General features: G+C 42.1%; 2 protein-coding genes across 5 annotated transcripts in view; one reads left to right on the top strand and one right to left on the bottom strand.

Moving 5' to 3' along the window:
* Plag1 (PLAG1 zinc finger) overlaps window positions 1-10,866 on the bottom strand; it is a 42,676-nt gene extending 31,810 nt beyond the window's left edge. Inside the window, exon 1 of the mRNA XM_057791174.1 lies at window positions 10,755-10,866. The gene's annotated coding sequence lies outside the window, so the exon portion shown is untranslated. The remainder of the gene's footprint in view (window positions 1-10,754) is intronic.
* Window positions 10,867-11,417: 551 nt separating this feature from the next.
* Chchd7 (coiled-coil-helix-coiled-coil-helix domain containing 7) lies at window positions 11,418-16,351 on the top strand. Of its 4 annotated transcripts, none has more exons than XM_057790638.1 (5): window positions 11,418-11,484; window positions 11,900-12,050; window positions 13,750-13,825; window positions 15,258-15,356; window positions 16,214-16,351. In XM_057790638.1, exons 3-5 carry the CDS (start codon window positions 13,772-13,774, stop codon window positions 16,316-16,318), a joined length of 258 nt encoding a protein of 85 aa, XP_057646621.1. In that variant the 5' UTR covers window positions 11,418-11,484; window positions 11,900-12,050; window positions 13,750-13,771; the 3' UTR covers window positions 16,319-16,351. The 4 variants fall into 4 exon arrangements, with proteins under 4 accessions (XP_057646621.1, XP_057646622.1, XP_057646620.1 ...); XM_057790639.1 differs by having other exon boundaries at window positions 11,435-11,637; window positions 11,936-12,050; XM_057790637.1 differs by having other exon boundaries at window positions 11,435-11,651.
* The last annotated feature ends 290 nt before the right edge of the window (window positions 16,352-16,641 follow it).

The raw sequence follows: 16,641 nt of genomic DNA, 5'->3' as shown, positions 1-16,641 counted from the left end.
GGATAAAAGCCCACTGAAGAACTGCAATTCTGGTTCCAACTGAGTGACCATGGGTGGTTTTATGAGTAGAAGCCAGATGTCTAAACTGTAAGTTGTAGGGGTTGCTGAGAACCAGTCATTACTGAAAACAAATACCCAGAATTCTGGTGAACATGGACCCGACGGGGAATACCTGAGCACTCCAAATAACAGAGGATCACGTGAGGGCCTGCCCTGGTCAGACCCAGCACACCCATTTCCTCTTGCCCTGCACGGTTCCCTCAGTACCAGTATGGCGGTCTCAGCGCACCAGGCGAGAAGCACATCTCTGCCTCCGACTCCCAGTGAAACCATTTATTTCACCTAAATGTCACTCCCTCTTTTTTCCTGCATCTTTCTAACTCAAGCCTTTTCCAAGGCCCATCTCAAGCTTCCCTTCTTCCTCCCATAGTTTTTGATATCTATGTTATTCTCTGGACATTTAAAAATATACTGCCTTTGTGTTTCTTTTGTACTTCCGCCCACCACTTAACTGGCTTATTTATTTATTTATTTATTTATTTATTTATTTATTTATTTATTTGTTTTTCGAGACAGGGTTTCTCTGTGGTTTTGGAGCCTGTCCTGGAACTAGCTCTTGTAGACCAGGCTGGTCTCGAACTCACAGAGATCCGCCTGCCTCTGCCTCCTAAGTGCTGGGATTAAAGGCGTGAGCCACCACCGCCCGGCTTAACTGGCTTTTTTAAAAGCAAGCTAAAGTTAAGGCAGTGAACACAGGTACCCTAAAAGAGTGGCAAGGGTACTTCGATTCACACTTAGCACAAGAATCAAGTTTTAGTTGCCAGGAAGCGAAGTAAAAAACAAAGTCAGTCTGGTCTCTCACTACAGAACGGGTCAACGTTGGGTACCAATGACCGTCTCGACCAGTGGCTCTCCATCCTCGAGCAAAGGCAAGGAAGCTGCAGTCTATCTTTTAAACCAGTGTAAATTCTTGTGATTTTAGGCAAATCTGTACAGCTGTTTACAATGCTTTGTTAAAATAATGTCAGCCGGTCTAGTTTTACCTTGAGGTTGCTATGAAGAGTAAGAAACAAGAGAAGCAAATAAATTTTTAAAAAGTTTCTTTGAAGGTGGTAGTATTCCAATACTGATTCAAAATTTAATCACATTTTCATATCAGTTATTTTTTAAAAATTCAAAATGGTGTTTACGGAGCTGAAAAAATGCCCAATCCTTCAATGTGGGACCATGACAGGACTGCCCAGGTAAAGCTCTCGCTCTTGGCCTTCTCACAGGGGGCAGACAGAACACACACACTGCAGCGATTTCCTTTACGGCTCCTGGGAGGGAAGGGCCATCGGTACATTCTGGTCTTAGAAGTTCAATATCGAAAATTAACCAGCCTAAGCAATACTTTCCACTGCTACCATATAGAATTACATTGTTTACTGAAGCAAAGCCGTACAAAACTCCTGAAAGAAACAGTGACCATCCAGAAATCAGGTGGGTTGGCCATAAATCTGACTCAAATGAACTATGTCTGAGGTCCTTCCTGTAAAACAAAGTTTAGATTTATAATATTTTTGAATCTATTTTCCCTTAGAAAGCACATACATTTTCTACCAATTCCATATATATATGTATGCATATAAATACATAGCTTAATAAGCATCCATACAACACTCTCTAACCTGAATCAGTGAAACGTTAAGCCTCAAATTTTAATTCTTGCAACAAATTTATTACTTCTTAAATGTGTTAATCTTGGTATTAATGAATTTATAATTAGCTTTTGTAGTCTGCTCATGCTGAGACTCACTCAATGCATGCTGTACACCCACTCCGTCTGAACTTCCTATCTCAGGCTGCTTTGAAAATGAAACAAGAAAGGTAGAAGCAAACGGATGCTGCTGCGGTCCAGCCCAAGTGTTTTATGGCTGGAGCACAGCATTAATACTTAAATACGACGATGATATAATTTAAAAGTCATGTTGGTCAGTGATTCACAGAACTTAACCAATCAAGTTAAGTTTCCTTTCCTCCTAAGCAGAAACAGTCTCTTTTTGTGTGCGATCGTTTTGGTTTTGCTTTTACTAGGAAGAACTTGTAATTATAACTTGGCTAACATAAAACTCTCATGACACTCCTCATCTTTACATGCTCGGGACCTCTGCTTCCTGACTTGACCAGTTTCAAGCCACACGTGAAGGACTCGCCCAGTGCTGCTTCATTTTAGTGAACCGGCAGATTAGACAGACAGCAGCATTTACCTTCAGGGTTTTCCCAAATTCTCTCTTTTGGCAGCTGAACACGGCATTTGTGGGCTGCAGAACTTTTGAGACCTAGCTGGAGTGCAGCAGCGCATACAGAGGCAGGGCACACACAGGAGCGTCGGCGCTCATCGCCCTGCACGCTGCTGTCCCACGGGTGCTCCAGAACCTCACCACTGGCTAGCACGGCAGCTGGGTGCCTGCCGCAGCAGCTCTGCCATACACAGGGTGGCAGCAGTGAGAGCACAGCAGAGCCAAGCAGCAAGCACACTTGGATGCCAAGGGGCGCACACCAGTGTGTCTGAATCCTGATTAGGAAAAAGTTCACAGACACACGGGCATTTTGGTTTTAATTAACAAGTTCTTTTCATTCTGGCAGAGGGACCATGGACTGCAGAGAGGCATTATGAGTCAGCCTCGGGATGGGACCCGTTCTGCTCTCTTAAGCTGCTTTCTCCTTTGCTTGCTGTGACCAAGAAAGGGTGAACTGAGTATCATTTCATTCACGTATGACACTGGGCCAAGGTGGAACCGAGCGGTTATATCTGTACTGCCTATTTTGAGATAACCTGAGTCGTGGGCAAAGGTACTTCAGAACACATGGCTCCCTTCTAAGAACAGCATGCAGTGAGAACAGGGGCACGCTTAAGAAATAAAAGTTTAATAAAACTGAATGGAGTTATAATATCCACAAAGAGGACTTTTGAAGAAAACACTCAGAACAGTGCCTTTACCCAACACTGAAGCAGCACTGTCTGAGAAAACACGTAACAGTTAAAGCTCCCAAACACAGTGGATGTGCAGCTGAATACCAGGCTATCTGTTAACACTTTTCTTTGAGAAACAACTAATATGATTGAAGATACTAAAATCTTTGATGCAATTTTGGCCATTTAAAATATGTTTATTAACTGTCAAAGACAAATGCTTAAGACCTTTTGCAGACTGCCAGACTTTATTTTATTTTAACAATTACTTTGCTTACAAACTTCTAGGACTTAAAAGCATATTCAGAAACAAAAACAATTCTTTCGGCTAAAATTCTGTCTCTTTCAACAGTAAATCAATTTATTCAGATAAATATTTAAATCTCTCTTTTTTCCAGTTAAGTTTATTATTTGGTGGTTTATTTTCATCTCAGTTTGGGTAGCCAATTACGACAACACATCTTCACATACAGTCCTTTAAAACATGACGCATGACAGTTATTTTTGAGGACTGCCTTATACCTTTCTTTAGAAGTCTGAAAGGAACCCCTGGGAAGGCTGACATGTGCCCTGCCCACCGAGCAGACTGAAATTGGCTCTCTGTGCGCCATCCCTTATGAGGATGCACAGGTTTTGCTCCGGGAAAGTAGAGCGGACACGGTCACCAAGTCCTACAGATGGACACACACTGTACTCACCTGGACGTTTGCTCTCTGGAAACCTCTAACTCTGCCAAGAAAGAACCAACAGGGCTGCTTCCACCACGATTGGTGCAATTATTTTATCGGCCATCCAGTTCTACCTTAATGCTGAGATCACACACCCTTCCGACAGTTTTCAAATAAAATACTAATATTAGAAGAGAAACACAACTAAGATAGAAATTTACGCAATTAAATTACCTTAGACAATAACAAATTACCAAAACACAGGAAAAACATTTTCTGACATTTACTTAAGCAGTTTTAAGGGTCTGAGGCTGAGTTTGCAATCAGGTACATTGGACACACCACTGTTCATTTTAAGGACAGGACAGATCTTACCCATCACATGCAAAGTAGCAAAATTTCCATAAACTTATAAAAATTATAATGTTTCATGTCAAAGCAGTAGAGCTAATTTCCCTTCTCCAGAATGGAACCCTCACAGAAACTGTCCTTAGAAAATGCAAAAGGCAACCTAAGAAAGGGAACGCACTCTTATTTAAATGCTACTTTACTTCATTGCCTTAAGATGATACAATAGAATCTTTTATTGTAACTCCTTTGGGCACTCTGAGAACTAATTTGGGCTCTATAATTATAGCATTAAGACAATACAAGAAAATAAAGCTAATTTACTGAGAAAAGCTAGTAGACTAAAATTCAATTGGTACTGTGTTGAACCTGCAAAGCTAAACAACCTTAAGCTTCCAGCTTTGGTTCCCTAAAATTCTCCCCATCTAGAACAATCCATTGATGGATCTTTGGGGAAACAGAACCGACAGCTACACTTTCTGATTCTGCCTTTTAGACAAAAGACTTAGAGTCCTCATTTAAAAACTGATTTTTAGTTTCCAAAAAATGTATCCTAAAGATTCTAATGCCCACTGATCAGACAGTAGATTTTTTTTTTCCTTTTTACGGTATGAGGTGCATCATTTACTCTGAGAATATTCTCATACTCAGAAACTGTAACATAGAAAAACCATAAACAACCTACATGCAGTACACCAACACTGGTCTGGGACAATAGTTTAATATTAACAACTGAAAAGTGTAAGATGAGGCTCTCGTTCTCAAAACAGGTAGATCTCAAGACTCTACAATGGACTACACTGCCAGAAGGACTCAGAGCAGGCTGCAAAACTAAAGGTGAATTCTAGAGACCACAAGAGAAGGCTCCAATTCTCCTTCAGAAAATCAATGGCTAATTAGTAAATGAGAAAGAGAAACGTCTTTAATCAGTAGCATACACCTTAAAATGTTCTGAAAATCAAGTCTCATTTGTAGAACACTCTTATCTGCATCTAGTGAAAGGCTTTAAAGTGTTCTCAAGGTTGTAAGAAATTATTCAAATTGCCCCTAAAAATCCACAGAACAAAACTATTCTTAGAATGAGGCTTTGAAATTTATTTTACTAACCTAGAAAAGTTTTAAGCTTTCCAGTAAAGAACAAGGAAGGCAATTTTCAACGCCTCCTAAGGCTCTCAGACTATTTCACAGAACTACATACTTAAATCCTCTTTAAAATCTTTTTTAGAAATAGCAGAAAATGACTTTCTCCTTATCCTTCTGTTAAAAAAAAGAATTTCAAATCATCACTACAAATCATTTGTAGAATTTAGTTTAATCCAAATCTAAAGAGAGAAGAGGCAGAGGCTCTGAAAGTCTAATTTTAAAAGGTAGTTACAAATTCAGCAATTTACACTAAAATTATTCTCTGATAAAATTCCCCAAATTAATACTCAGATATCCTTTTGTAAACTTGCGATTTTTGCTTTATAGCTGGTTATGCTTTATTCATAAGTTGAATTTTAAGTTTATCATAATTAACTATTTTATTCTGAAATTTTTATTTCTCCAGTCTCTCATCATTATTTTGAACATTTAGTTTACACTGATGCTGAGTACACTTCGATTGTCAGAAGTCTTATATTTAAATGGCACCAAAACCACATTTTTGTTCTTTAATATCTTCACATTTTAGGTTTTCTATGATTTTAAATTAGGAAAAAGTTCCATTTAAAAAACAAGGCAAAGGAATACTCCTAGCAAACTGAGTTTCCCATCAGCCTAGGCTGTAGCAGCAAACATTCAGCCTGTGCACGCATGCCCATTTCATAGGCAGTCCTCTCAAACCCCAACACAGACTCTGGTTAGTTTCAACACCAGAATCCTGCGGGGACTCTGTTTACAAGGCACACAGGGACCTTAAAACACTAACAATTTTAATGTCACATCATACTACTTCCCTTTTTTAAAAATGAGATATTATTTGTTTTATAATTTTTCTGTACTTTGATATGCATTATAAAAAGTAAAAGCCTTAAGAATAACAAACACTAATACATATACAAAATCAGAACCCCAAAACATTCAAATGTCTCTGAGAGTCAGCATCACCATATGCTGGTCAATTCTCTCCTGTTTGGAGGACACACAGACAGGAGGACACACCAGGTAGAATGCAAATCTCAGGGAGAAAGGCCAATAAATTGAAAAGTAAAATTCAAACTATGCCTCTGTCATAATGTCTATTGGGCTTTTCTGCAGATATATTTCTCATAATATCAAATGTTAACACCTACACACCAACCTTTCATAAAAATTTATAATCTAGAAATACTCATTTAGTTTCTCAAATTAAATCTAAAATTAAATTTTCAAATGAGATATAAATTTGCCCTGATACGAAGGAAAAGCATTGAGGGCAGATTTCAGATGAGTTTCAAAAAAGTTAACAATGATATGATTACAAAATAAAAGCAACAATAAATCACTTCTAAAGTGTCTTTGTGTTGAGATGGAAAAGAGCTCTTCTGCATGAGTTCTGAAATCACAGGGAACCATGGACCCTGCCCTTGCATTGAACTTGTTTGTAAACACATTTCTAAGCCTACCTAAACACTTACTAATTGCTTAAATATGCTGCCTACATTAATTCCTGTTAAAATTAAAGGTCTGCCTTTGTTTTCAAGCAATGACAGACATGCTTTCAACATATTCAGTGTTTCAGAAAAAAATGTTTCTAAGGTTCTTCAAATGCTTGAGATGATGGCTCAAGGGAGGGCTTCTCTGCGTCACCCTGAACAGATCCCACTTGCTTAGCTTTTGCTCAACAGATACACTTTTCTTCCTCTGAAACTCTCCCCTCACATGTAACAGGTTAACTTTTTATATGTTAAATTCCCAAAGTAGAAAATTACAAATAATAATATCAAAATATTCCTCGAAGAGTGAACATTTTGATTATACAACTTGAGAAAAATGATTACTGAAAGCAAACTTCAAAGGCAGCAATGAACATAGATTTTAGTTGTCTGTATTTAAAAATCCCAGTTATAATAGGAACATGACATTTAATTTAGAAACAACAATTTAATTCTTAGGTAAAATTCCAGGATACTATATGAAAATGTATTTAACAAAAATAAAAACTCTAATAACAATGAAGGAAAATTCCCATATTTGATTGATATTAAAACATAAACAGCATTCTTAAAATTTCCAACTATATTGATAGACAAATTCACTATTTTAGCTATAAAATGTATTTACTGAAATATTTTGATTATAATACACAGATATGGAGTTTTATCAGTACTAGCCCATACTCACTAAATCATCTACCACAGCAAAAAAATTCTCTTTAGAATTTTGAATAGCAACACTGGGCATCTAAGTCTCAGACAGGAATCTAAATCAGTGAGGTTTCTCTGACCTTATGTGGAGCAGGAGATACCCTTAGATAATTTTGTAAACTGGTATAATTTAATAGGACTTCCAGACAAAGGACGTTCAACAGGTAGGATTTCTATGGCATGAGAAAACCTTAAAAACCAGTTCAATCCAGCTATTGTGGCTCTCTATCTAAACGAGACTCTAAGACTCACAGGTTTTAATCTGGGCATTCTGAGCACATTTTCTGATTTAGAAAAGTAACTGGCTGTACAAAACCCAAACATAAAGTTTAAATCACTCTATATGAGAAAGAATAGCCTTCAATAGGAGAACTTCTGTTGAGGTTGACAATGAGCTAACAACTAAAAGCAAAAACCTGCCTTGACTTTGACTGACATTGAATTTATTGGTATTAGTATTTGGTTTGCCGAAGTGGCAACTGTTCAGTATCCAAAAGTCTGGTGTACTTTAAGCACAAAGCACAATCCTGACTACTTATAGTCAAAGTAACTATCTTAAGCCAAAAACACAATGAAAATGCAAAATAAACTTCAGAGGTTTTCGAAGTGATGCAGGAATTTCTGAACCCTTTGGACAGAAGGTTAGTGTGGGGAGGGGTTATCTTCTTCATTGATACTTTAATCTCTTTTCAACCCATTATGATTTAATAATGATTTGTGACACTGTGTTTTCTTTAGTGACTTCTTAGAAAGCTGTGGCTGTTTCCCAAGTGGGAAACCACAGGATGATGCTCGCAGGACACAGAGAATTCTTGTGAAGGTATTTACAGAAAGGTGCTGAGAAATGTTCAGTTAGAAACAGGAACTAGCACACAATGGACTTCAAAATAATAACTTTCATACAGTATGGCAAAAGAGAACATTGCCTAAGAAGCCTAGAAATTCAGTTCTAACTCTGATCCATTTCTACAAACTGTAAAAAACAAAGCAACACAGAGATGCATTTCCCAAACTCCATATGCCTGTGGAAAACCGAATGCCAGTTGTTTCCAGTCCAGATGAGTCTTCATCTCAAGTACCAGTATAGTTAACAATGTACACATTTGACCTTTCGAAAATACTGTGGCCATCGAAGGCACAAGAGCCGATAGGAGCTAAAGATCAGTAAACATTGCCTGTTAAACACAAATCCCTTCTGCTGAAAAGATGCAAATTGATAGGTTTCAGGATTTTCAAGCATTTTCACTTCCAAAGGGTAAAGTTACAACATATGCGTAGGGTGGACTTGAAAAATGGATGTGTATGTAAAGTTTTCCATGGTCTTCACGAGAACCACTCCCGCCTCCCCAGAAATGCCTACTGCTTACAATGTTCAAGAATCTTCACCACTTTGCCTGTAACTTCCAACCAGAAGTCCTCAATGTACCTGAAGCCAAACTGAATATTAGGTATTTTACAAAATGGCTGTAAACCCCCATTATGGGCATCCATGGCTCTTTGATCTCACTGCACAGAATTCATAACTGTTCAATAATGCTATACCATTACACCACACACCTTCAAGTATTTCCATTTTTCCACAATTCCTTCCAAAATCAGCTTCCAGAGAAAAGCAATGTAACATGAAAAGTTTCTGGGAGGGCTCGTTACATAAAAGAACAGCGTGGATGAAAACTAAGCCACACACATATCCATCTTCTGCCGGGCTTGTTTATCCCTCCTCTCCCTCCATCACTCCTAAACGTGGGTGCACTTAGTAATGGAAAGAGAAGGCTCTTCCATCAGCACCCACTTCCAGCACCTCTGCCTTTGGTCTTCAGACAGTAAGTCTGCGTAGGTGATGCAAACCCTAAGAAAAGAGAGGCTGTCCCTTTAAAATGCCCTGCTCTGTCCCAGATCCCACGTGGAACCAACATCAGCAGCAGTTTCCCACTACCATCAATGTGATGCAAGAGGCACCATCCTTTTATATACATAAAACCAGAAACCCTCAGTCCAACATTCCTTAGTGAGGGCGAACAGGTGAAGCAAACGTGTCAGGAAGGGAGAAGCCAAACAACTCCCCACCCCTCCCCAGAAGGTTCGCCAGTCTCGCCCTCCAGTCTCTCTGGGCAACAGCACCTTTCCACCCCTCCTCTGGAGAGCCCAGTTTAAAGAAAGGAGGGAGCCACTAACAAAACCTGAGGCATAAATGCGACGAAAATGCAATCTAAAGCCGCAAAGGTTTATTCTTCCAATCACACACATTAACTCTATTAAGAAAATGGCATCACTTTCTTTCCTACCAAAAAAAGCAAACCCCGCAAAGATCATTAAAAGGGAGTTATAAAATAGCAAATATCGTGTTTATCTTATCTCAGATCAGTCCACATTACCAATAAGTTTAGCAGTTTCTGCACTACCACCTCCCCCTCCCTCCCCCTGCTTCTCTTGCATTGGATTTTCACGTTTTCTCATTGTCGGTGGAGTTATAAAAGGCTTTTGCCCTTCGAAAGTTTTAAAAAATAAATAAATATTAACTCCTTGGTCCCTGCAAAGTCAAAATGGACTTCAGGGGAAAGGCGGTTCACACTTTTACCTTTAGCGAGAAAGGGGGGAGCATCCCGGATTTTTAGGGATTTTTTGCGATTTTTTAACAATTTTTATTTGGTTATATGCCTGAGTTCTCCCTCCATTTTGGTTGTTTATGATACTGACAACAAGCTGTCCCTGCTCCGTCCCGATCTCCTGCTTTCATTTAGCACCCCCTCCCCCTACGCCCCCGCCGCCACCCTGCTGGGTCCGGCGCCCCGCGGACCCCGCACCCCGACTCGGCTATCCCACCTGGGCAGAGGGCAAAAACAAATGCATTTCTCCAGAAAAGAAAAACCTCTTCGGAAAAGGGGGCAAAGTTACCCCAAGTCACTCCCAATGCCCCCCAAATATTGCCGACCGCGGGTCTCCGCCAGGCCCTTTGGGAAGCGACCTTCCCCCGGGATGTTTTGGTGGAAAATGCGGAGAGTTTCCTCTCAAAACCGAATTTATATTAATTTTTCCCTTATTTTTCGGGTCTCTAATGTCTTCCGCTCTCGCTGCTGCCGCTGCCGCTGTCACAATATTCACAGCACCAGAGAGGAGGAGGAGGAGGAGGAAAACTTTTCAAACTTTCCAGACCCTGAATAAAAGGGTTTTTTTTTTCCCACCGACCTCACCTTCGGGTCCCCAGACGCGTCGCCCCCTGCCCTGTCAGCAGCGACCTCGGGAGTCCTCGCAGCCCCGCCGCACGATTTTATTTGATTTTTTATTATTATTTTTCTCTCTGGGGTCCTGAGCAGGGGCTGGGAGTAGCACAAACTTTTCCTCCTCCTGCCGCCGCCGCGGCTCCTCTGCCCCCTCGGCTAGTCCCATAATTTAAATAACCCTGATATTCCTCCCGCTAAACGCCTCCCCGCCGTCCCGGACCCCGGGAGAACTCACCGCGGGGCTTTAACATCCTCCCTCCGGCCCGTCCGCCGCCTTTACACCGCCCGCGGAATTTCTAATAATTTTTTTCTCATATTTCGGGCTGGACGCGGCGGGCCTGGAAATTGTTTCCTTACGCCTCTTTCCAGCAGCCATTGTAGTGTATGCGCTGCCCCTGCAGCTCAACTTGCAGCTGCCGCCGCCGCTGCCGCCGCCGCCGCCGCCGCCGCCGCCGACGTCGCGCCCACTGCCGCCTCCCCCCGCCCGCTCGGCCGCCGCCCCCGCCCCGCGCCCGCCCGCCGGCCCGCCCTGGCCTCCGCCCGCCTCGGGGCCCGCCCCCCGCCCGCTCCGCCCCGGGTCCGGCCAATCCGCGAGGCCGCCGCCGGGTTCCGGCAGACCCATTGGTTGGCGGGGCCGCCCGTCAGGCCGAAGTGTTAAGAGCGAGGCTGTAGGGCGGGGGGCGCGGTGGGGCGGAGCGAGGGCGGGGTCTCACACCGCCCCACCCACTCCTCCTGCCTGGGCCCTCCTCCCACCTCCCGGGGGCGGAGCGAACAGGGCCCGCCCCCACAGTGCAGAGTCCCGCGCGCCTGTCAATCTGGCAGCGGCGCGAGCGGATTGGACAGGCCGAAACGGGGGGCGCGGGGGCAGCACGTTGGGGTGCGCGCTACTTAAGGTCCTGCTGCGTGAGCCACTGACGTGTTTGGAGCTGGAGCCGGCTCGGGTGCTGGCGGAGTTGCGACCGGTGGTGAGTGGTCTCCGGCCCCTCCCTCCCTCCACCGCAGGCCCCGGACCACACTAGCCGAGGAGCCCGACCCTAGTTCGTGGCGCCACATCGTCTGCGGCGTGCCCCGCTGCCGCTGCTCGCGCTACGCGATCCGTCCCGCTGGGGCAGCGGAAGGTGACCCCATGCAGGTCTGGACACCCCGGATAGTGTCACTCTCTGCCCTGCCCTCCCCGGGTTCCCGCGCTCTGCTGCTCCCCCGACTCCCCAGCCCCCGTGTCGTGTTCACCTGTGCCCGGTGTCTACGGTCGGACACTGCGGAGCGGCACCCCGGAAGGCGAGGCGATCCGGGAGTCGCATGCATTGGGCTCTCCTCCGATCTCCCAGTTCTTGGGGTGGTGTGTACTTTGACTTTATGTCCCTGATTCTCTGTATCCAGGTTTACAGCGTGGTGTGTTTCTGCTTCCGGATTTAGCTCTCAGACTTGACTCTGAGCAGCCTAGGAGCCTGGACGTGTTCAGTAACGCGCCCTTCCCCCACCACGGATCAAAGCTACGAGGAGTGGGAATCGGGCATCAGGAACTCTTTTGGTAAGCAGTTTGCCCCTTAGAGTAGATTTTAGAGTTATTCCTCACGTGTGCTGTAGGTTTGCAACTTCCCTCAAACCTTTGATTTTTTTTCTTTCTTTCTGAATATCCATCCACTTGGAAGTAGTAGAACTTTGTAACAGTTGTTCACTCCTGAGTCTTCAAAGAGTCAGCAGATAAGGCCTCTTCAGTAGGGCACTCCATCTCGCCCTTCAGCAGCACTCTTCCAAGTAAATTGACATTTCCTCTTCCTGAACAGTTCACACAGGGATTCATGTGAAGGAGGGGGCATTCGGAAATCCATGTTTAAAGTGACTTGTGTTTAGAATCCAGAATAAAAGACAATGAAATGGTACTAGCTAGAAACAGCAAATTTGATGCCTGTGTTGTGTAGGTATTTTTAAAGATTTTTCTGGCAGATGATACTGACATAGAACAGAATCCCTTCGTGGTTAGGACAGAGCTTGAGTTCTGTTTGTGTCTGATTGTTGCCGAGATTATTATATGCCTGGTGTATGAAGAATCAAGCAGAGTTCTGTGAAGGCATGACAGGATAGATAGGAAAGAGAAGGTGGTAAATTTTCTCAGTCCCGTTATTTCTCTTAGGAAGAGGCAGTCGTGTAAAATTCTGCCCTCCGAGGAGCAAAAGCTTCTAGATACAGTTGGACTCTGTATACTGAGTTTCTGTCAAGATGCTTCTATTGGCTGGATATTTTCAATGAAGGTCATGAAATAAATAATTATTTGGTAATTATTGAAAGTTAAAGAACGGAAGAATAATCAGAACCATCCTTTCTATCCCACAGAAGGGTTGGACTCCTTTAGCCTAGACATCCGGCTGTTTCTCAGTATAAAAGGAACTGGATAGGGTGACCATTGACTGAGAATACATTCACTTATCTGGCGTTCAGGGGCTTGAATTACTTTTTCTGAAGATACATTATTTCTTTGAACATTTTTGTGACATTTCATACAAAAATTCTGACTTCTCTGAAAATGCCCATGCATGTTTTTGTTTTTTTGTTTTTTTAATTTAGTGGCATTGTGAACATCATACTGTCTTGTTTCTCTGGAATCTACTTTGATTTTTAGGTAGAAAAATGATTAAACTAGGGCAGGATTTGGGCATATATGCCACATCAGCGTCTTATGCTTGGTGCAGGGATTTTTTTTTTCAAAGATGGTGGGCTGCGTATTAATGCCATATCAATGTATTGAAACAAATAAAGATCACTCTGAAGTAACTGAGATTACTGCTGTTTTCTTTGAAGAGACTTGTCACCAGTTTCCCTTGAGCTGGAGTCTGAGGAGCAGTTGTCCTGAACCATGACTGATAGATAGCTTTGCTTCCTGAAGTGTGGTCCTCTCCTTGGGATAGCTGACTGGCTCTCAGGGAAGTGTGCTGTCTTTAATCAATCAAGACTTCTTGCAGAACTGTATGTCTAAGACTCCAGGTGGAAAATTACTGAGCCACAGTAGCATTCCCTGACTTCCTCCAGCCCAGGGGAGTGGCATTTAAGTAGAGGTAGCTGGAAGAAAACTCTTCATTGGAACGCTCACCGAACAGTAACTTGGCTTTTTGAGATACTCACTGCGCTGTATTGTTTACTAAAGTACCTTCTGCTTAGAGAGTTAAGTTTTCCATGCTTGTGAGGCCGATAATGTTTTCTGGTCATATCCTTCTGATCTGTTTTTCTCCCAGGTGTCTGCAGTGAGAAGACAAGATGCCCCTGGTCACACGGCGCCTGAGGGACCCTGACATAAACCCTTGCTTGTCGGTAGGGTGGTTTGTTTTTCATTGTCGTGAGTGTTAACTTGGGAAAACCGCTCTAAATTTTGTTGGCGTTTGTTTCTGACAGTTATTGAATAAAGTATTATTCTATGAAAAAGATATTCCTGGCCAGTGTATTTTATTTCACTCTGACATTTAAAAATGACCAAAATTTAGCTAACAAAGACTCTTTTCAGTTTTGCTTAGTTGTGAAGGAAGCCGCGTTTGGTTGTCGCTGTTAAACTTGGCCAGCATATGTAACGCCAAGGAAAATCTTGAAATCTAAACGTGGTACCACACAGCAAACTCTTAAAAACAATGGTTTTAATCACAACAGCTATTTAATCTGTCTTTGAGACAGCCTGGCTGAGTCATAGGGTGATGGTACAACTAGCTTATTTTAAAGCTTAATGGTTCTCACAAAGGTATCTTAAAAACAACATTGTGTTGAAATAATAACCTTTTGTTCACATTAATTGGGTATAACTTGTAACACTCTGCTGTGTCCTTGCCACTTCTGAGAAATACAATATAAACGTCATCATATTGTTGCCATGTGGAGCACTAACGCACCATCCTGTGTGGACTTTTCAAACATACACACTATACAGTATATACCCATTGGTCTGTATATTCTGTTTCCAACAACTTTATTAAGTATGCAAATATTGTTTAGATAAGTTATATTTCTTAGAATGGTGAAACAGATTGCCTGCCTATTGGAAACTTTATTTTGATAACTTCTCAGAGCCATACCTTTTTTTTTTTTTTAAGCTCATTGTCCGAACCGCTTCTAGTTCAGACAGCTTAAGTTTAATTACCAGTGCTACCTACTTCATTTCAAACACATGGCCCCGTGCTGCTTTCTTTTTGAAGTCACATTAATGATAACTATTAAAACTGCATATGTAATAGTACACTTGGGTAATGGAGTGAACGATAGCCAAAAATGCATCTAGATGAATGCTGTTAATTTAGGTTGTTTTGATGTAGATCACTTAACCTGTGTAATTTACCTGGAATCTCAAAACGAGTGTTAAGATCAAACATCAAGTCAAAATGAGAATTGGGGAAAGCCAGGAGCGCGCCGTGAGCTGAGAGACAGGTTTCTCCCGCTTGCTGTGGAGCAGTGCTCCGCGTGGTAAACCTTGCTTCAGCTTCTGGGACAAATGACCACAGTCAGCGCTCTGGCTCAGACTTGTGTGATCAGATACTTAGAAAACTGGCCCGGACTGGAAAAAAAGATGTCTTTTTAAGTTGAGTGACTTCTGGAATAGTTGGCTATATTATTTGGGTTTTATAAGTCTACCCACTAAAATATGAACAAAAATAAACCATTTCCCATCTGCTCAGAGGGGAAGCGATTTCAGAAGCCTTTGTGTTGGGGTCTTTTAGATCACATTCCACATTTTAAATGACGACTCTCTTACATATTTAAGGAATCTGATGCTTCTACCAGATGTATGGATGAAAACAACTATGACAGGGAAAGATGTTCAAATTACTTCTTGAAGTACAAAAACTGCCGGCGATTCTGGGTAAGCCCACTTTGGCACGCTTCTGGTTAAAACTCTGCTCTTGGCTCTTGACTGAAGCTGATATCAATCAATAACCCACATTCTTTCCAATAATGGCTAGAGGGAAATTTAACCTCCAACCTTACCTCCCGTGTAGTATTTCAACCCTATGGGGTCCTTGAGAGATTGCTTCATTCTAGTGTAAGGGTTAATGCTTCAGTTTCAATATGAATAAGTCTTCCTAGGGAAGTATCTGTAATCATAAAATAACCTTGTTATAAATTTGTGTTTCCTGAAGAGGAGAAAGTATAGTTTACCTTGATGTCATACATCTCCTTAGACTTTCGTTTCTGTCTCCTTTCCCACAGCAATTATAGTGTTAAAATGTGATTAATACATTGATAATTCATTTGTTTCCTTGAGTTCCCTTTCCTTTTCTGATAATTAGTCTCACTTAATCATGCCTAGCTCTTGTAGGTGAACTGTATACACTCTTGTATATGTACTTCATGGCATATTCCTACCCCACTCCTGCTGATAATGTTTTCTGTGGGGATAATCACTTCATTGTAAGTAAATGTTAGTGGATTGAAACATAAGGAGTTCCAGAAGTAGGTTTTGGAGTTTTAAAACTTCGGTTTCACCCAGCACTTGGGAAGCAGAGGCAGGTGGATTTCTGTGAGTTCAAGGCCAAGCTGGCCTACAGAGCTAGTTCCAGGACAAGTTCTAAAGCTACACAGAGAAACCCTGTCTTGGGGGTGGAGGGAGGGAAACTTAGGTTTTAGAATTTTCTTTTTGAAGAAACAGTGGAAAATTACTGACAAGTTATTGCCATTTAATACATGACTGATTTTTATTTTTTTTATGCCTATGTACAGAATTCTGTCATGATCCAAAGAAGACAAAATGGAGTTGAACCATCTATGCCTACAGCAGCAGAAAGAGATGAAATTTTGCGAGCAATGCAAAAGATGCCCTATTGACTGTCTGCATTAAAATTGTTTCTATAACTTGAAGGAGATGACTTTTTTTCTTTTAATCAATGATTGCTGAAATCTTAAGACTATACTCTGTCGCGGCCCCCCTCGTCCAGCAAGGATGACGCGACCACCGGAGCTCTTCTCACTGCAGTTTTATTTAGGACCTTTTGACAATTGTAAAATCTCTCTCTCTCTCCTCTCTCTCATTCACTCACTCTCTTTTCCTCTCTTCTTGGGCAAACCTCTCCCAGCCCTTAAGAAGGCATGGGCAACCAACCCCGGATTGCCAGGTGGGCACTGCCCATAGGTCCACGCATATGCAAGCA

This window comes from Chionomys nivalis, chromosome 16 (genome assembly GCF_950005125.1).
Source record: "Chionomys nivalis chromosome 16, mChiNiv1.1, whole genome shotgun sequence".
In the NCBI taxonomy this organism is placed as follows: domain Eukaryota; kingdom Metazoa; phylum Chordata; class Mammalia; order Rodentia; family Cricetidae; genus Chionomys; species Chionomys nivalis.
Note: the sequence above shows the minus strand (reverse complement) of the source record. Positions and strands in the feature narration are given on the sequence as shown.

What these genes read in the sequence shown, in the direction of transcription:
- Chchd7 (XM_057790638.1), top strand. Translation starts at nt 13,772, where the DNA reads ATGCCCCTGGTCACACGGCGCCTGAGGGACCCTGACATAAACCCTTGC. An exon ending in ACATAAACCCTTGCTTGTCG is followed by an intron (nt 13,826 to 15,257) that starts GTAGGGTGGTTT and finishes TACATATTTAAG; the next exon opens with GAATCTGATGCTTCTACCAG. An exon ending in AAAACTGCCGGCGATTCTGG is followed by an intron (nt 15,357 to 16,213) that starts GTAAGCCCACTT and finishes GCCTATGTACAG; the next exon opens with AATTCTGTCATGATCCAAAG.